General features: G+C 41.0%; 3 protein-coding genes and 1 pseudogene across 3 annotated transcripts in view; all 4 read right to left on the bottom strand.

Moving 5' to 3' along the window:
* The window catches only part of LOC146969782 (uncharacterized), a 41,895-nt gene that overhangs the window by 15,593 nt on the left and 5,627 nt on the right, over window positions 1–20,675 (bottom strand). The window lies entirely within an intron of this gene.
* Window positions 922–7,946, bottom strand: LOC146969785 (uncharacterized; annotated as a pseudogene).
* LOC146969784 (uncharacterized) lies at window positions 10,344–16,993 on the bottom strand. Its single transcript, XM_085804396.1, has 6 exons — window positions 16,822–16,993; window positions 13,445–13,909; window positions 13,025–13,192; window positions 12,232–12,940; window positions 11,499–11,725; window positions 10,344–10,441 (listed from the first exon to the last, which is right to left on the bottom strand). The coding sequence occupies exons 1-6, from the start codon at window positions 16,991–16,993 to the stop codon at window positions 10,344–10,346; spliced, it is 1,839 nt and encodes a 612-aa protein (XP_085660522.1).
* On the bottom strand, window positions 18,341–19,493 carry LOC146969783 (uncharacterized). Its single transcript, XM_085805360.1, has one exon. It carries the CDS (start codon window positions 19,146–19,148, stop codon window positions 18,456–18,458), a length of 693 nt encoding a protein of 230 aa, XP_085661486.1. The 5' UTR covers window positions 19,149–19,493; the 3' UTR covers window positions 18,341–18,455.

The following is a 20,675-nucleotide window of genomic DNA, read 5'->3' as shown; positions in this document are numbered from 1 at the left end:
CACAAAAACCCTCTAATATTCCTCCATACTGCTCGTTTGCAATCCAAGTGTCCTTATGTGCAATCTGGGGTGTCTGGTCCCATCACATTAACCTCAAAGTAAAACAATTATTTTTCCAAACCTCTTCAAGTCGTCTGTGAACTCCCAATAGAGTGTGAAATCTGTCCAACACGTTCAGTCAGTCTATGACTTGTTATCTGTATGGATCATTATGTCTTACCACATGTGTCATCTGACTGAAGCTTCCTCCACAGATGTGACAGAGGTGCAGCTTCTCACCGGAGTGGGTTCTACTGTTCACTGACTGACACATCACTAACTCTGATCCCACATGTTGCACATACACCACAATTTATGAACAAAACTTCCTTGTTAACAGGGTTTCTCTAGAGAGGACGAAATTATCTTATTCATCAGTCTCATACCTTCTGGATTCAATAGTTCTTCAAAAGAACACAACAGGATGACTGAGCGTGAATAAAGAGCTTTATTAACAAGAATGCAAACTTCATAGTTAATGCAAAGTCTAATAAAGATAAAGATTAGAGTAACATTAAAATGACATGACATGATGAGAAGAACAGGAAAGTGACATATTTGGATCCTAAAAATAAATCTTGCTATTTTTGCTCCATTGCTTTTTATGAGAAGCCAGTAATGTTACTAGTGGTCATAGAAAATATCACAGATGGACACAGATAGCGAAAATAGTGAGTATTGTCTGAAGAACATCCACAGTATATGCTCTGCATCTTAAAAAGCAGGAAGTGCTGGCAGATGCAAATATTCAGTGTGAGAAGCACATGAATAGGCCTAATTATGAAAAAAAAATAGCCTAATAGATATTGTAAATGTTTCATGTATTTTTTATTTATTTTTTAATGTATTTTTATTTGTTTAGAAATCAGGCCAATGTGTACATGAACATGGAATAACTGTAGGAAACACATTGATTTCTGATCAGAGTGACTGCTGACTTCACAGATAAAGACAACAGAATCAACTAAGCCTGGCTGTTATTATGGTCTGGAGCAGGCTAGCTGCAGAGAATAAATCACCATAGTAACTTGACCAGGATAAATCTAACCTGGTTTCTAACAACCGATTTGAGGCTAAATTAAGCCAGGATAACCAGCATACCCCGGCTTAATCCCTTATCTAGGTTTCAAACAACGATACTCACCTGTGTGTGTTTTCATATGAGCTGAGAACTGGTAAGAATATCTGAATCTTTCCCCACACATTTCACAAGAATAAGGCTTCTCACCAGTGTGGATGTACGTATGCCTAATCAAATCTGCCTTTTGGGTAAACTTTTTCCCACAGGAGTTGCAGGTGTACAGCCTCTCACCTGTGTGGGTTCTTCTGTGAAGCGTCAGGGTTGAAGAGGTTTTGAACCTTTTCCCACATGTTTCACAAGAATAAGGCTTCTCACCTGTGTGGGTTCTTCTGTGAAGCGTCAGGATTGAAGAGGTTTTGAACCTTTTCCCACATGTTTCACAAGAATAAGGCTTCTCACCTGTGTGGGTTCTTCTGTGAAGCGTCAGGGTTGAAGAGGTTTTTAACCTTTTCCCACATGTTTCACAAGAATAAGGCTTCTCACCTGTGTGAGTTCTCATATGGACCACCAGGTGTATTTTTTGGATAAAATCTTTGTCACACATTTCACAAGAATAAGGCTTCTCACCTGTGTGGGTTCTCATGTGAATCACCAAGTGTGTTTTTCGGTTAAAATCTTTGTCACACATTGCACAAGAAAAGGCCTCTCACCTGTGTGGATTCTTGAATGCTTAATCAAATCTGAATGGCCAGTAAACCTTTTCCCACAAGTGTTGCAGGTGTACGGCCTCTCACCTGTCTGTGTTCTCATATAGACGTCTAAGTTTATTTGACGCATAAAACCTTTCTCACATTTTTCACACAGATAAGTTCTCTCACCTGTGTGATTTCTTGAATGTATTCTCAGATGAGACATGTAACTGAATCCTTTCCCACATGTGCTACAACAAAATGTCCTTTCCCCTGTGTAGCCACTCTGATGATTTCTCAGTTTAGACTTATACTGAAAGTCTTTTCCAGAAGTGTCACGTTTTAGAGTCTTATTATCTTTCTTAGTGTCACAGTGACTCTTTGTGGTAGGACAGTTGTATACATTTTCACTGTCACTTGTGTTTGTGTGACGTCTCTTCTGTGGTTGTGTCTCTACATTTCCAGGTGGTTCTGGGTCTACATGTCCACTTCCTTCCTGATGTTGGCTCTCGGCTACAGCAGAGCTGTGAGAGAGGAGCTGCTGGTCACTGGTTGGTTCTGGTTCTCTGTGGTCACTTCCCTCATGAGTAGGAGTCAACATAAAGGTGTCAGTCTCCTGCTTCAGTAGCAGCTGCTCTCCCTCCTGACTGCTGCAGACCTCCTCCTCTTCCTCTTTAATCTGTGGAGGCTCTGGCTCCTCCTGCTCCAGACTGGAGAGAACAAACTCCTCCTTTTCCTCTTTAATCTGTGGAGGCTCTGGCTCCTCCTGCTGCAGACTGGAGAGAACAAACTCCTCCTGACAGACAAGTTGCTGTGGGAGCTCTGGAACAACAAGGAGACATGAGAAATATAGCGTTGAGAAAGTGTCTGATAAAGTGACATTATACCAGTGATAGGACATTACAGCATAATCAGGAGAAGAAACAGGAGGTACAGAGAAGACATGGAGGAACATGTAGGACACAGAATCAGACATTTAAATCTCAGTACGTAATGTGATGGCACAAAATCAGATCTGAATGAACTGGCTACTGTGTTACTTTTCAATCAGACTATTCTGGTTTTACAGACCTGTCCTGTGTAGCAGAGTTTCAGGTTTCCAGATGATATCCTGCAGTCTGTCAGTCTCCTGCCTCAGTAGCAGCTGCTCTCCCTCCTGACTGCTGCAGACCTCCTCCTCCTCTTCAGTCTGTGGAGGCTCTGGCTCCTTCTGCTCCAGACCGGAGAGAACAAACTCCTCCTCCTCCTCCTTACAGACATGTTGCTGTGGGAGCTCTGGAACAACACAGAGACATGATAATTAGCAGATCATGGGAAAACTCTGATCTAGGTTTCATCCTATTTTATCCTAAAGCAGCTCACTCATAACAAACTTCTTCAAATATTCAATTAAAAAAATGAGTTAAAAATGAGCTAAATGAGCTAAAGTAGCATGTACGGAGGCTGTGCGGTGCTTTCACCCACCAGCCACCGACTGCAGGCTGGAGGAAATACACAGTGCTCCAGACTGCCTCTAAATGGAGGCATTTTGCCCCTAAAATTTGAGACAGTGCAAGTGCAGCGAAATAAATGTGATGCTAGGAAGTAAAAATCCCCGGAAATGAATAAATGTGACGTTGGGAAATAAAAGTATCAGGAAATAAATAAATGAGGCATTAGGAAATACAAGTCTTCTGAAAAATAAAAATAAAAATAAATTTATGTATTTATTTATATTTCACTTAAAGCAGAAGTAAGTGGTCCGGTCGTTTTCGCTAATGCTGCGTTCCAGGCAGGCTTTTGAAATCGTAAATTACAGCTTCAAGTCACAACTTACAACTTTGTAGCGTTTCAGGCAACCCACTCGTGTTTCTCCGACCTGTTTTACCTGTGAAAGTCACTATAACGGCCACTCGTAACTTCCGACCGGTGAACTCGTACCAGATCGAACTGGTACCACTTCACGGTCGGAAAAATACGAGTTTCCTTGAACGCACCATAACAGTCCTCGTCCCTACGTCGCCACATTCACGGCGTTCCTTGGCTGCACACACAGCCCTGCATGCCGTTCTCTCTCCTCATTGGATAAAAACTGTAGGATACGATAAATGTTTTCTCCTCGGCTCAGAGCAGAGCAGAGTGACTGACAGACCCGTGTTTCAGTCCAAACACTCTATGTAAGTGATTGCTGTCGGAAGATATAACTATTTAAGACTTATATTAACACAAATATATCACTTACTTCTGCTTTAATTTTATACACATTTATCCATTTATGATCTGATTAATTTATTTCGGGACTCATTTCATGGCTATATTAATTATGCATTTATTCATTTATTTGATCATGATTAAAACGGCTTTCCATAAGATGTAACCGATCCTTTCATCCAATCCCATACCATCACGAACGGCGTTGCCCACCGGTTGCTGGGAGGAGGTGCTGTTGTTGTATCTCAATTTAATCTCTGATCTGAGAACTGATAATGCGGTCTTCCCTATTATTGTACATAGGCTGTATTTGTATCAATATCAGACCAATGCTGCGTTCACATGGAGTCCAGCAGACGGCAAACCGGATGTCATGTTAGTGGACGAGAGAACGACGGTAAAAGTTGGGGGAGGCCGGCAAAAAAATACCATGGCGCTCGTCAATTTCACTTTTCCCACATTGACCGATCAGAATCAAGAAGGGACGGGACATACGTACGTTACCGACAACAACACAACTGGAGACATGGCTCCTTCATATTATGCACACACACTCGTTTTGGGGGTAGGCCGACCTCAGGGTCCATGTCGAAAGCTGCCGCTAATGCTATTGTAGTCTATATTACACACCATTAAACAAGGCAGAAACATGGAAATGACAGAGGACTCACTTTGTAACCTATAGTGATATTCTGACAAGAGTGAGAGTGACTATAGGGATTATGGCAATGGGCCAATTTGCCAAAATGTTGAACTATCCCTTTAAAAACACTTGTCAATGGAGGCTGCGGTTCCTGGGCTCAGCTTCCGGGATGAGAGAGAGAGCAGCTTTGAAGACATCACCAATATGCATTTTAGATAGACTTTAGATTGTCTTTATTGTCATTGAAAAAAAGAATTCCAATGAAATTCACGTTGCTTCTCCGCTGTGATACCACACAACACACACAAGACAGAATAAATACAAAACATAAAACCTATAAAAACATCATGAAATATTAGTATAAAAGCATATGGGAACATTAGTCCACACACAAAAAAAAGAGATATTGCATATTGCCTGCTGGGGATTGCACAACCCATTGTTGCCTATCTGTTCTTTAGGCTGCTATTTAGTTCTTTAATGGCACAAGAATAAAAACTGTTCTGGAGTCTTGATGTACAACTCTTCAGGCATCTGTAGCGCTTTCCAGACGGCAAAAGTGTGAGGTGGTGGTTTCCTGGATGTGATGAGTCTTTTATTATGTTATTTGCCCGTTGTAGGCAACGAGACCTGTAGATGTCTTCGAGGGCGGGGAGTTGTGTGTTGGTGATGGACTGTGCCATCTTTATTACCCTCTGTAGCGCCTTCCTCTCGGCTTTCGTGCAGCTCCAGAACCACACAAGGATGCCATGGCAGAGGATGCTCTCCACAGAGCAGCGGTAGAAGGACAGCAGCAGCTCTTTCGAGAGGTGGACTTGGTTTGCTTGGTATTTTAAGATGTATGTTGGTTGAAGTGACAAGGACAGGGAAAGATAGCCACGTTGAGTCATAATTGTAACTAATGATAAAGTTAGGGGGAGATCACCTTATGTAGTTATGAGATTTTTAATATTTGTGTTTGAATTTATGGTTAAGAGATGTTTTGGCCTAAAGCTGATTATTGTTAAAAAACAGGAGAACGAAAGACAAATTACATTACAATGGTGACTAAGGGAAGATAAAAACAGCCAAGTGATGTGATTACAGCTGCTGTGTGATTTGTGATGTAACCTGAGATGGGGTAACAATGATTGTAATCCATTAAGGGTAGGGGGTAATAGGAGTTGTAGGGAAGCGGTTAGGGCCTGTTATGAAATTAAGACCCGGCTTGGGGACAGGCAGAGGCAGGCCGACGAGATCAGGCCGCAAGGACACATGATGGCAGTTGAGAAATGGGGAAGTAAATGATTGACCGAATAAGGCAAGTGTCAGTGCAGTCTGATGAAGAAACCAACCGGCAACAAAGGCGAAGGGTGTTGGCTTCCCCCCCCCGGCGGATAAAAAGCAATCCGGCCGGGAGCAAGGGAGAGTGACACGAGAAGAGGACCCATATAGAAATATTGTCACATTGACTCATGGCCTACAGTGCAAAAACTCAAAATCTTTCCAAGAATATTTGTCTTATTTCTTGTCAAACTGTCTAATTTCTAGTCAAAACTAATCTATTTCACTTGTTTCAAACAATTTTTCAATTGAAATAAGTAGAAAAATCTGCCAGTGAAAGCAACTTTTTTGTGCTAGTAATAAGAAAGAAAAACTTGCTGGACTATCAGATTTTTCTACTTATTTCAAGTGAATATATGCTTAAAATAAGTAAATAAAAGTTTCTAAAAACAAGCTACTTTTTTAATGTGGTGGGTCTTATTTTAAGTATAATGAGATTTGCTTTGACTATAAATAAGACAGTTCTACGCAAAACAAAACTCCAACTGTTCTCTGATAAATATTACTAAAAAATAATACTATAGTATTATTGTAAGACAATGCAAATTTTAGTAATACTATGCTCATTGAGACAAAAATAAAAATTAATCAGTGAAATTTAATGTGTTTTTAATATGTTGCAACCGTCCCTGATATGTTGCAACTGTCCTCAGGTATGGGGTCTGAATTCTTCCATTCAAATGAATCTTGTGAGTGATATGTCACATGTAACCATCTTTAAATGGCATGGCTGATTAGCAGACACATGTATGTTTAATCTATCAAAGTTTGGTGAGCCTAGGCCAAATAGTCTCTGAGTAACTGAGAAAGTGTTGCAACTGTCCCCAGTCTTCCCTACCTGCGGCTCCGTCTCTTTTTACTTTTTAAAGGTGTACAGAAAAGAAAATTGAATTTGAGCCCACTCTGGGTCATAAAATTAGTGTAATAACTCATCTATCAGACGATGTAGGCCAAACTTTGTGCAAAATTCTATTTTTGAGTAAATCCGTGATGAAAGTGTGTATTTTAGTGTAGTTTTTTTTTTTTCGTATTGGATAATGCAGGCGCACGGATTATACGTCAGCCTGTACACGATTCACTAGCCACTGATATTGGATCCGTAATCCGTCATTCAAACGTCTGAGACACGCACACACACACGGAGCTCGGGCTCGCCCCAAACTTTGAATATCCCGCCCGCTCGATAACGACCAATCAAATTCATTTTCCTTACTCGGGTAAACTCGTGTTGCAGCTCGTGACAACTCGGCGCGACAAACGGGACAAACGGCCATTTCTGTACAACTTTAAACACACACTAAAATAATGGAGCGCAAGCATGTAGTTGACGCGTGTCTTCTGCCACAAAAACTCCACAGTTCTTCTTTCTCACGAGGGTTTATTGAAACCTTTCTTCAAGTTACAACAAAAAATAAAACTGTGTATCAATCCAAAATCAGGCAATAATCATTAGCACGGTTAGCACGATTGGCACGGTCAAAAATTAGTGTGCTCTCCTCGCTTCCATATCATAACTGAACCAAATTACGCACACATCACGTTACGCACGTCTCAGCCAATAAGAAGAGAGCAGTTGTTATTAACTAATAGGCATTCTTATAACCTCAAATACTGTATATAAAGGATACATCCAACACATTTAAATGTATGTAATGTATCACCTTATGTGTAATATACAAAATGGCTCTAACACTACCTATACACACACAGAGCAAAAATTATATATTTCTGTGATTTCCCAAACAGAGAAGGTTCATGTGCAAGTTTCATTTTAATGGTCCAATTTAATAAATGGTAAAACGGCACGTGTGGTAGTCTGTCTTCTCTCAAATCAAACGAAGACGCCTGACACTTCCTGGTTTTACAGACCTGTCCTGTGGAGCTTTATCTCTGGGTTTAGGACGATATCCAGCAGTCTGCGCTGACGATCGATCTCCTCCTCGTACTCGACGACAGTTTGTTTAAAGACTCTGAATATTTCTTCAGCAGCAGCAGTTAGTCGCTCGGTGACAAACTCTCTCAGAGACTCAACTGAAGACATCGTTGCTATGAGTGATGGGATGCACTGAGCCGATCGAGGCTTAATTCGGTGCTTGTGTCGAGAATCCAGGAAGTTTTTTTTATTTTTATGAAGCGCCCATCAAGGCTTGCTTCATTTAGCGCGAGTGGCGAAAACATCGTTGCTTCATCCACACTGAAATATTTCTCTGAGATAAGACCACACCGACCGTCTTCAAGTGACTCCACACAGACACACAGATAACGCTGCAAGCGCGTGGTCTTTGTTTACTTCCGCTTGGTGTTACACTCTGAGGTTCCGATGGGGAACGTGAAATATTTTGTCTTTCCATCAAAAAATGTTCTAATAATCGTTATATCTCTTTGTGTCACTGGGGCCGTGATGACCAAGGTGGAATTATAATATTTTATGATGCATTATTTCATTATAACTTAGCAAGTAAACATTTCACAAAGTTATCAAGACAACACAATCCCATTAACATTGGCTGGTAGACAGCTGAAGCACAAGAGTCAGAAAGCACTTAATTCAGGTGTTCAGTGTGTGATTTCATTTTCATTCATTCATTCATTCAGAAATTTTATTTAATTTTAATTTTATTTAATAGGATAAACCCCTTGAGAGGAATCCTCATTCAATTTTATTTTTAAGTAAAATTTTATTCAACACCACTACAGCCACGCCCTGTACAGTGAATTTAAAAAATGATGTCTGTTAAGCATAGCGTAGTAGTATGTTTATCACAAAATGAAGTAGGCCTACTAGAGTCAAAAATAACTTCAGTTTATAATGTACATGCCAGTTGTTCAGTGTGTATAATGTACATGCAGTCTGGGCCATCGGGAGCCATCATCATATATTGAGGCAGAGTATTGTTAGATCCCTGGTATTTAGCCCCTGTTATTACGGCTTTTACTGGGCCAGCTCTCCGTTTAAAGGGTAAGTTCTCAAGTTCTAACGGTCACGGACCAGAGTAGAATTTCTAGAGAATGTTTAAGCTGGTGATGAGGAAACTTGCCTAGCAGGAGTAGGGTCTAACCAGCTCGCTCAGTCCTGCAACACACTCCTCGGCTTCCGGGTGTACAACCTTTTTATAGGTCCGGAGCAGCCATCCCCCCTTCTCTGTGTCATGGGACAATTTCTCCATCATTCTGCTGTGGTACTGGCCTTTTTGGTACATATTTTTACTTCCACTCGACCCTGTGGCCTTTTCTTCTTGACCTGCCTCAGCCTGCCTGGTAGACATGCCACATGTTCCTCATTACATTAACCTTTGTCCTACACATCCTACTTCCCCTTTTTCCGTTAACTGATTACAGCAACTATTCCATCAGTTCAGGTTACATCATGTCTCTTAACACATTTTCACCGGTTACACTCAGCAAAAACTCTTCCTTTAATCATAATACCTTTAAAATAGCAAAAATCACAAAATACATCTGAAGGCTGAGCTCGGGACCCTCAACTCTCCTTGACAGTATGAAAATATTAACATGAATATTTCACAGCTCAGTTATTAAACAATGTTTTTTCCAAACCTCTTCAAGTCATCTGTGAACTCTCCATTGAGTGTGAAATCTGTCCCACACGTTCAGTCAGTCTATGATTATGTCTTACCACCTGTCGTCTGACTGAAGGTTCCTCCACAGATGTGACAGAGGTGCAGCCTGAGTGGGTTCTACTGTTCACTGACTGACACATCACTAACTCTGTTCCAACATGTTGCACATACACCAAAATTTATGCACAGAACTTCCTTGTTAACAGGGTTTCATCAGTCCTCAGAGAGGACAAAATTATCTTTATCTTTGGTCTCATACCTTCTGGATTCAATAGTTCTTCAAAAGAACACAACAGGACAACAGAGTGTGAATAAAGAACTTTATTAACAACAATACAAACTTCACAGTAAATGCAAAGTCTAATAAACATAAAGATGCGTAAGAATAAAAATAAATATGATGAGAAGAACAGGAAAGTGTCATATTTGGATCCTTAACTCTGCTGATGGTGAACCTCTTTGTTTGTGGCTGATGACAGACCTGCTTCTCACCTGTGGATTCGAATAATCCTTCTAATGACTGATCGGTCACTACATTTTTTCCTATAGGAGTTCAAATTTCTTTATTAGGATTAACCCCTTGAGGTGTATCACCTCGTTTTCGAGGGGGGCCCAAGTAAAAATAAGAAAGGAGGGTAAGGAAGAGAGAATAGAATAGAAACACATAAAAAATACAACATACAAACAACATTCACACACAAACACTGGAAAGAGTAATCCAGACATTACAAACATTACAGCCTAAGCATACAAGAAATAGTGAGCTATTACAAGCAGTTAACTTGAATGCATATCATATTATGGGGTATAGTACATAAAGGACTCAAAAATGGGCAGTAGGTGTAGGTGTTGCAGGTTTATGGATTCTCACCTGTGTGTGTTTTCATATGTGCTGTGGTCTGGTAAGAATATCTGAATTTTTCCCCACATATTTTACAAGTATAAGGCCTCTCACCTGTGTGGATTATTGTATGCTGAGTCATGTTGGACTTGGTTTTACATTTCTTTCCACAGGTATTGCAGGTGTATGGCATTTCACCTGTGTGCGTTCTTAAATGCTCAGTCAGATTTGACTTGGTAACTTCCTAAAATGGATAGAATAAAAGAAGAATGGGAAAGAGAGTTCGGAGCCCTGATTCCTCTCAATGTGTGGGAAGAGAGTTTGGAGCACATCCATGAATGTTCTATAAACGCCCGACACTGTTTGATTCAATTTAAAATATTGCACAGACTTCATTACTCCCAAACAAAGCTGCATAGAATATTTCCTGAAGTCTCTCCCTTGTGTGAGAAATGCGAGTCCATGGAGGGTACCCTATCTCATAGTTTCGCTCTCTGCCCCAAACTTCAAAATTATTGGCATGAAATATTTGATTTCTTTTCGTTGATTTTGGGGATTCAATTAGACCCAGATCTTAGTTTAATAATTCTGGGAACATCTGAGGGGCTAAGGAAGCTAAATAGTGCACAACAACAACTTCTGGCATATGGCCTTATAACAGCAAAAAAAACTGATCCTACTCAACCGGAAGAAGAAAGAGGTCCCCTCATTTAAACAATGGTTGACTGTTTTGACAGACACTTTACATTTGGAGAGAATTCGATTTATTCTGAAAGACAGATTGAGGGACTTTGATAAAATCTGGCAACCTTTGGTCTCTCATCTCGAAAGACAATCTGATTGAGCCCTTAGTTGGATGCTCTCCTAGGGGGTGGGGGTGAGGGGAGAGGGGTGGGGTGGGGTGGGGGTACTCACGGTACTGCCCTTTTTTTTTTTTTTGCCCTGTCTGTTTTGTTTTATCTGCTTTGTTGATGTTACTTGTTACACAGTTTTTGTCATTAGTCTGGTTTGTTAGGGATTACTTTTTACTTATGTAGAAAACATGGAAACATAAATGTTAACTGTCAATTTCTTTGTTTGATCAGTTTCCTGTTAATAAACATATTTGAAACGAAGATTTGACTTGGTAAAAAGTTTTTCCCACAGGTGCTGCAGGTGTGCAGCCCCTCACCTGTGTGGGTTCTCGTGTGGATACCCAAACTTACTTTACGAGTAAATTTTTTATCACATATTTCACAAGAAAAAGGCTTCTCACCTGTGTGGATCCTCATATGCTTGGTCAGGTTCGACTTGGTACTACATTTCCTTCCACAGGTGTTGCAGGTGTAAGGCTTCTCACCTGTGTGAGTTCTAATATGCTCAGTCAGGTTCGACATGGAACAACATTTTTTCCCACAAGTGTTGCAGGTGTGTGGTTTCTCACCTGTGTGAGTTCTTGTATGTGAAATCAATTCCCATTTGGATTTATATTTTTTCCCACAACTGCTGCAGGTGTACGGCCTCTCACCTGTGTGAGTCATCATGTGAAGCAGCAAGTTTCTTCGATGCTTAAAACATTTCTCACATATTTCACAAGCATAAGGCTTCTCATCTTGTATCTTGTATGGTTTCTCCTGTGTGTGGGTTCTCATGTGGACCAACAGACCTGTGTGACTTCTTGAATGTCTTCTCAGTGTTGACATGTCCATTCCCCTGTGTCATATTTAGATCCTTAACTCTGCATGTGCTGATGATGAACCTCTTTGTTTGAGGCTGATAACAGCAAAGCTTCTCACCTGTGGTTTCTAATAATCCCACTCAAGAATGATTGGTTTTGGCATTTTTTCACTACAGGTGTTGCAGGTTTACGGCTTCTCACGTGTGTGTTTTTCATATGTGCTGAGGCCTGGTAACGATATCTGAATCTTTCCCCACATATTTCACAAGGATAAGGCTTCTCACCTGTGTGGATTCTTCTGTGTTTCTTCAGGTGTGTACTGGTTGTGAACCTTTTCCCACATGTTTCACAAGGATGAGGCTTCTCACCTGTGTGGATTCTTCTGTGCCTATTGAAAGCCGAGTTGTCAGTAAACCTTTTCCCACAAGTGGTGCAGGTGTACGGTGTCTCACCTGTGTGGGTTCTTCTGTGCTGGCTGAAGGCTGAGTTGTTTGTAAATTTTTTCCCACAAGTGTTGCATGTGTACGGTTTCTCACCTGTGTGGGTTCTTCTGTGAATGACCAGGTTAGTTCTGGTTGTGTACTTTTTCCCACATGTTTCACAAGGATGAGGCTTCTCACCTGTGTGGATTCTTCTGTGCCTATTGAAAGCCGAGTTGTCAGTAAACCTTTTCCCACAAGTGGTGCAGGTGTACGGTGTCTCACCTGTGTGGGTTCTTCTGTGCTGGCTGAAGGCTGAGTTGTTTGTAAATTTTTTCCCACAAGTGTTGCATGTGTACGGTTTCTCACCTGTGTGGGTTCTTCTGTGAATGACCAGGTTAGTTCTGGTTGTGTACTTTTTCCCACATGTTTCACAAGAATAACGTTTCTCACCTGTGTGAGTTCTCATATGGACCACCAAACTTGATTTTTGGTCAAAACTTTTGTTACATATGTCACAAGAAAAAGGCCTCTCACCTGTGTGGATGGATGTATGCCTACTGAAATCTGTGTTGCAGATACATTTCTTCCCACAAGTTTTGCAGGTGAATGGCAACTCACCTGTGTGGGTTCTCATATGTGCTGAGGACTGGGAAGCATATCTGAATCTTTCCCCACATATTTCACAAGAATAAGGCTTCTCGCCTGTGTGGATTCTTATATGGCTGTTAAATCCTGTCTTGCAGACAAACTTTTTCCCACAAGTGTTGCAGGTGTACGGCTTCTCACCTGTGTGGATTCTCACATGAACCACTAAGTGTGATTCATGGGTAAAAGCTTTGTCACACATTTCACAGGAAAAAGGTCTCTCACCTGTGTGGATTCTTGTATGCCTAATCAAATCTGTCTGGCAGGTAAAATTTTTCCCACAGGTGCTACAACAAAATGTCCTTTCCCCTGTGTGGCCACTCTGGTGTTTTTCCAGTTTAGACTCACACTTCAAGTCTTTTACAGAAGTGTCACGTTTTAGAGTCTTTTTACCTTTCTTAGTGTCACAGTGACTCTTTGTTGTAGGAGAGTTGTGTACATTGTCACTGTCACTTGTGTTTGTGTGATCTCCTGTCTGTGGTTGTGTCTCTACATTTCCAGGTGGTTCTGGGTCTACATGTCCACTTCCTTCATGATGTTGGCTGTCAGCTACAGCAGAGCTGTAAGAGAGGAGCTGCTGGTCACTGGTTGGGTCTGGTTCTCTGTGGTCACTTCCCTCATGAGTAGGAGTCAACATAAAGGTGTCAGTCTCCTGCTTCAGTAGCAGCTGCTCTCCCTCCTGACTGCTGCAGACCTCCACCTCTTCCTCTTTAATCTGTGGAGGCTCTGGCTCCTCCTGGTCCAGACTGGAGAGAACAAACTCCTCCTCTTCCTCTTTAATCTGTGGAGGCTCTGGCTCCTCCTGGTCCAGACTGGAGAGAACCTCCTCCTCCTGACAGACATGTTGCTGTGGGAGCTCTGGAAGGACAAGGAGACAAGAGAAATAGGTGATCAAGGAAAAACTCAGGTCTGGCTTTGGTCTCCGTCTGAGCCATTCTTTAGTTAATGCTTTGTGCAAGTACTTTACTTTGTCCACAAGGGTGCAGTACATTTTCATTTTGTTTGCTTAAACACCCAGCAGCTGCCCAGCTGCCTGAAATGAAAGAAAGTGGTGGAGTGGACTGCTCTTTCCAGTAGGGCTGGGCAATAAAACGCTAACAATATATCACGAAATAACTATTCCTCAATAGAAATATGAGACGTGGTTGATAGAAAGTCGATAGGTTTCATTCATTCATGTTTTGACGGACAATAGTCCATGATAATGAGTAGCGATGTGTTGAACCAATCATGTGGCTGAGCCAGCCGGGTTAGGTTGACGCACACACCACAAGAAGACACAACAGGACAACACGTGCCAATGTTTGGGCTGCTGCTGATATTTTACTGTAGCAATGTGGAGAAAAATCACTTTAAAATCCCACTCACTATGACTCAACTCCATTTAAAGGATGCTGAACTTTGACCTTACGTCACATCAATTCCTTCATACATGTGCTCCTCATTTCTTTTGCATAATGTTCCTGGTGTCTTACTCTACTTCTGGTATCATTTTGGTGGGATTTTACTGTAGCAATGTGGAGAAAAATCACTTTAAAATCCCACCCATTATGACTCAACTCCATAGTATGCTGAACTTTGGCCATAGTCACCAGCCGCAACATAAGTTTTACTTAGTCTGCTGCCACCATGACCCCACCCCAGGTAAGTGATGATGGAGGGAACAAGTAGAAGAGAGACAGAGCAAAACAAACCACAAGCAGCACACCAAGCAAACAAAGAGCAGTTAAGTAAAGTTGGAAAGATATTCACAGATTCGGACTTCCGGGATCAATAACTCTGAGACGAAACGTTGTTCAAACACAAATGATGCCTCTTTCTCATCATAATCCTACAGACTACTACCTACAAGAATCAAAAACCGATTTTTTTTACGAAAACGAGCCGTTCTCCGAGCTGGATGGAAAACAATTGATCTCTATGCGCAGCCGGTAGCCGGGCGAGTGCGCAGGGACCGTCTGCAAATTGCAATACAAGAGCAAGACTCTCCGAACAAAAATCAATAGCTCCACTGTTATACAGTACAGTAGAGGTCGACCGATAGTGGATTTTTAAATTCCGATATAATAACGATAGTTTGCAGCAGGAAAAAGCCGATAGCCGATTAATTGGATTAATTGGATTTTTTAATTGGAATTAATCATTAATATCTTGCAATATTAATCAATAGCTCCACTGTTATACAGTACAGAGACTCCAAAATCACCACACACACCAAGGGACTCCTCGTGGTCATACTACAACAGGTGTTTTGGAGAAATGTGCCTTTTAATAATTTTGGTGATTTTTTTATTGGAATTAATCATTAAAAACCTCCAATATTAAAGCAGAAGTAAGTGATATATTTGTGTTAATATAAGTCTTAAATACCTATATCTTCCGACAGCAATCACTTACATAGAGTGTTTGGACTGAAACACGGGTCTGTCAGTCCCTCTGCTCTGCTCTGAGCCGAAGAGAAAACATTTATCGTATCCTACAGTTTTTATCCAATGAGGAGAGAGAACGGCATGCAGGGCTGTGTGTGCAGCCAAGGGACGCCGTGAATGTGGCGACGTAGCGACGAGGACTGTTATGGTGCGTTCAAGGAAACTCGGATTTTTCCGACCGTGAAGTCGTACCAGTTCGATCTGGTACGAGTTCACCGGTCGGAAGTTACGAGTGGCCGTTATAGTGACTTTCACCGGTAAAACAGGTCGGAAAAACACGAGTGGGTTGCCTGGAACGCTACAAAGTCGTAAGTTGTGACTTGAAGCTGTAATTTACGATTTCAAAAGCCTGCCTGGAACGCAGCATTAGCGAAAACGACCGGACCACTTACTTCTGCTTTAATCAATAGCTCCACTGTTATACAGTACAGAGACTCCAAAATCACCACACACACCAAGGGACTCCTCGTGGTCATACTACAACAGCTGTTTTGGAGAAATGTGCCTTTTAATAATTTTGGTGATTTTTTTATTGGAATTAATCATTAATATGTTCCTATTTTTCAGTCTGTTTTCTCCAAAACAGCTGTTGTAGTATGACCATGAGGAGTCCCTTGGTGTGTGTGGTGATTTTGGAGTCTCTGTACTGTATAACAGTGGAGCTATTGATTAATATTGCAAGATATTAATGATTAATTCCAATAAAAAAATCACCAAAATTATTAAAAGGCACATTTCTCCAAAACAGCTGTTGTAGTATGACCATGAGGAGTCCTTTGGTGTGTGTGGTGATTTTGGAGTCTCTGTACATAACAGTGGAGCTATTGATTAATATTGGAGGTTTTTAATGATTAATTAAAAAAATCACCAAAATTATTAAAAGGCACATTTCTCCAAAACAGCTGTTGTAGTATGACCATGAGGAGTCCCTTGTTGTGTGTGGTGATTTTGGAGTCGCTGTACTGTATAACAGTGGAGATTGATTTTTGTTCGGAGCGTCTTGCTCTTGTATTGCAATTTGCACACGGTCCCTGCGCACTAGAGATAAATGTTTTCCATCCAGCTCGGAGAACGGCTCGTTTTCGTTAAAAAAATCGGGTTTTGATTCTTGTAGGTAGTAGTCTGTAGGATTATGATGTGAAAGAGGCATCATTTGTGTTTGAACAACGTTTCGTCTCAGAGTTATTGATCCAAAGTCCGAATCTGTGAATATTCCAACTCTACAAAGAGCTGTGTGTAAAACTAAACAGGAAACAGGATAAAACACTAAAGGTTGAGAAGTTGTTCCCCAATCATGACAACAACAAAGACTATAGTGTCTCTGCTCCTGGTTTTACAGACCTGTCCTGTGGAGCTTTATCTCTGGTTTTAGGACGATATCCAGCAGTCTGCGCTGACGGTCGATCTCCTCCTCGTACTCGACGACAGTTTGTGTAAAGACTCTGAATATTTCTTCAGCAGCAGCAGTTAGTCGCTCGGTGACAAACTCTCTCAGAGACTCAACTGAAGACATCGTTGCTTCATCCACACTGAAATATTTCTCTGAGATACGACCGCACCGACCGTCTTCAAGCTGACTCAGACACAGATAACAAAGATAAAACGCTGCTAGCGAGCTGTCGTTGTTTACTTCCGCTGGGTGTCACACTGTGAAGTTCCGGTGGGGAACGACAATTTCATTCCCCCTCAAAGTTTCTCTTCTGCTTCTTCTTTCTGTTTTACGGCGGTTGGCATCCAGCTTTTTGGTGCATCACCACCACCTTCTGTCCTGGAGTGTGAGCCACACTTACATTCTACCCCACATAGAAAAAAAAGATAAATAATATTTTAAAAAAAACAAAACAAAAAAAACACCCTCATCCTGCACTCCCTACAACTGTCATCAATACCCTACTATCCCTGCCTATCCATCAAATTCTATAAACACCTCTGTTTCCTTTAAATAACGAAACTCCAATCTGTGCTCTCTCACTCAATAATCCTTTTAACGTGATTTCCTGCACCCTGAACTCCCTGATCCTGCTCTTCATCACCTCCCTCTCCCTCAAAGTTTCAATCGATAGAAATCTTCTAAAAGCAAACCGGAAAAAAGTTACTTCTATATATTGTAAATCTAGTTATGAAAGAAGAAAACTAACACGTACAACTGCCTTAATGATCAAAGAGGAATTATACAATTTCATGATGCATGTTTTCATTCTAATCTCTGAAATAAAATTGTATTGTATTGTAAGGGACCAATACAATCAAGTCCTTTTAAAGAATAATATTTGCCTGGTAAACATGAGTAGTTTAATTCAGGTGTTCAGTGTAGGCTAATGTAAATGCAATCTGGACCATCTGGAGCCATCATCAATAACTGTGGTAGAATATGAAAATATTAACATGAATATCACAGCTCAGTTATTTCCATTCTTAGAAACTAGACTCCACACGTTCAGTCAGTCTATGACTTGTTATCTGTATGGATCATTATGTCTTACCACATGTGTCATCTGACTGAAGTTTTCTCCACAGATGTGACAGAGGTGCAGCTTCTCACCTGAGTGGGTTCTACTGTTCACTGACTGACACATCACTAACTCTGTTGCCACATGTTGCACATACACCAAGATTTATGCACAGAACTTCCTTGTTAACAGGGTTTCATCAGTCCTCAGAGAGGACGAAATTATCTTTATCTTTGGTCTCATACCCTCTGGATTCAATAGTTCTTCAAAAGAACACAATAGGACGACAGAGTTTGAATAAAGAGCTTTATTAACGAGTCAAAATCTAATAAACATAAAGATGAAAGTTACAATAAAATGACATGTGATGATGAGAAGAAAGTGTCATATTTGGATCCTTAACATGTGCTGATGATGAACCTCTTTGTTTGTGGTTGATGACAGCAAAGCTTCTCACCTGTGGTTTCTAATAAACCTGCTCAAGACTGATTGGTCGGTACGTTTTTCCCTACAGGTGTTGCAGGTTTACGGCTTCTTACCTGTGTGTGTTTTCATATGTGCTGAGGCCTGGTAACGATATCTGAATCTTTCCCCACATATTTCACAAGGATAAGGCTTCTCACCTGTGTGGATTCTTCTGTGTTTCGTCAGGTGTGTACTGGTAATGAACCTTTTCCCACATGTTTCACAAGGATAAGGCTTCTCACCTGTGTGAGTTCTCATATGGACCAACAAGCTTCTTTTAATGGTAAAAGATTTGTCACACAATTCACAAGGATAGGGTTTCTTACTTGTGTGGGTTCTTCTGTGTTTCACCAGGTTCGCACTGATTGTGAACCATTTCCCACATGTTTCACAAGAATTACCTGTGTGGATTCTTGTATGCCTATTCAAATCTGTCTGGGAGGCAAATTTTTTCCCACAACTGTTGCAGGTGTACGGTCTCTCACTTGTGTGTGTTCTAATGTGAGTCTTCAGGCTTGCTTTGACTGTGAACCTTTTCCCACATGTTTCACAAGAATAAGGCTTCTCACCTGTGTGAGTTTTCATATGGACCATCAAGTGTGTTTTTTGGTTAAAAGTTTTGTCACATATGTCACAAGAAAAAGGCCTCTCACCTGTGTGGATGAATGTATGCTTAGTCAAATCTGTGTTGCAGATAAATTTCTTCCCACAAATTTTGCAGGTGTATGGCCACTCACCTGTGTGGGTTGTCATATGGGCTGAGGACTGGGAAGGATATCTGAATCTTTCCCCACATATTTGACAAGAATAAGGCTTATCACCTGTGTGACTTCTTGAATGTATTCCCAGATTTGACCTGTCACTGAATCCTTTCCCACAGGTGCTACAACAAAATGTCCTTTCCACTGTGTGGCCACTCAGTTTTTTCAGTTTAGACTCACACTTCAAGTCTTTTCCAGAAGTGTCACGTTTTAGAGTCTTTTTAACTTTCTTAGTGTCACAGTGACTCTTTGTTGTAGAAGAGTTGTGTACATTGTCACCGCCACTTGTGTTTGTGCGATGTCTCTTCTGTGGTTGTGTCTCTACATTTCCAGGTGGTTCTGGGTCTACATGTCCACTTCCTTCCTGATGTTGGCTCTCAGCTACAGCAGAGCTGTAAGAGAGGAGCTGCTGGTCACTGGTTGGTTCTGGTTCTCTGTGGTCACTTCCCTCATGAGTAGGAGTCAACATAAAGGTGTCAGTCTCCTGCTTCAGTAGCAGCTGCTCTCCCTCCTCCTCTTCCTCTTTAATCTGTGGAGGCTCTGGCTCCTCCTGCTCCAGACTGGAGAGAACAAACTCCTTACAGACAAGTGGCTGTGGGAGCTCTGGAACAACAAGGAGACATGGGAAATGGCAGAAATATAGAGATTAGAAAGTGTCTGATCAAGTGACAGTATCTATCAGTGACATTACAAGATAATCAGGAGAAGAAACAGGAGGTACAGATAAGACATGGAGGAACATGTAGGACACACAATCAGACATTTAAATCTCAGTAATACCCCTTTCCCACTGGTAAAAAAAACAAAACAGTTAACAATCGTCTCACCGACTTGCATTGACCCACGTCAAACAACTATGCAATTGATGCAAGTTTTAATTGGCTTGGTAGTAGGGAGGTTAAGCGACTTTTGACTTCAAGTCATGATGCAAAGGTCCCCTTTGGCATGGATGTACATTAGGGTCATACAAATAAATCTATCCTAAGACACAAGTGAGATCACACTTTGTATCCGAAATAAACACGTTTTTAAAATGCCTTTTTTTTTTAATTGAGAAAAAGCATGTTAAAAGCACATTCCATTTAGAATCCACTATGAACTACAATGACTTCAGCTCCTGGATGTTTTCATGATTGCAATATTTCAGGATTGTTTCTCAATTTGAATGATGAACAGGGATCTAATGTTTTTCAATCTGTAGTGCGGACTGACATAGGAAGCCTAAAGTCCAGTCAAGACATTCCATTATGGCTAATTTGAAATAAGAAACAAAGATGTTGTAACATCATGAGATTGATAAGCTAAGCATTTAACAAGCATTCACAAAAGTAAAAAATCTACCAAAATAATGAAGCTTACCAGTTTCTCAGCATTACTCTGAGAGAGGATCTTAGCCAGCTATACTGCGCAGGTGAAATAAGTCAGTCCTAATCATATGCTTTATGTGAGAGCTGCAAACCTAAACTTCCCTATATGTACATAATAGCTTAACATTGCTTATTAATGGCGTTCTACACTA

This window comes from Trachurus japonicus, chromosome 17 (genome assembly GCF_045865225.1).
Source record: "Trachurus japonicus isolate A0001 chromosome 17, Traja_1.0".
NCBI lineage: Eukaryota > Metazoa > Chordata > Actinopteri > Carangiformes > Carangidae > Trachurus > Trachurus japonicus.
The sequence above is the reverse complement of the archived record's forward strand: the minus strand, read 5'-3'. Positions and strand labels throughout refer to the sequence as shown.

Excerpts from the sequence above, each read along its gene's own strand:
- LOC146969783 (XM_085805360.1), bottom strand. The coding sequence starts at position 19,148 with ATGACAACCCACACAGGTGAGTGGCCATACACCTGCAAAATTTGTGGG.
- LOC146969784 (XM_085804396.1), bottom strand. The coding sequence starts at position 16,993 with ATGTCTTCAGTTGAGTCTCTGAGAGAGTTTGTCACCGAGCGACTAACT. Across the intron at positions 13,910-16,821 it reads GATAAAGCTCCACAGGACAG|AGCTCCCACAGCAACATGTC; the intron begins GTCTGTAAAACC and ends TTGTCCTTCCAG. Across the intron at positions 13,193-13,444 it reads TCACTGTGACACTAAGAAAG|GTGAGAAGCCGTACACCTGC; the intron begins GTAAAAAGACTC and ends GAATCCACACAG.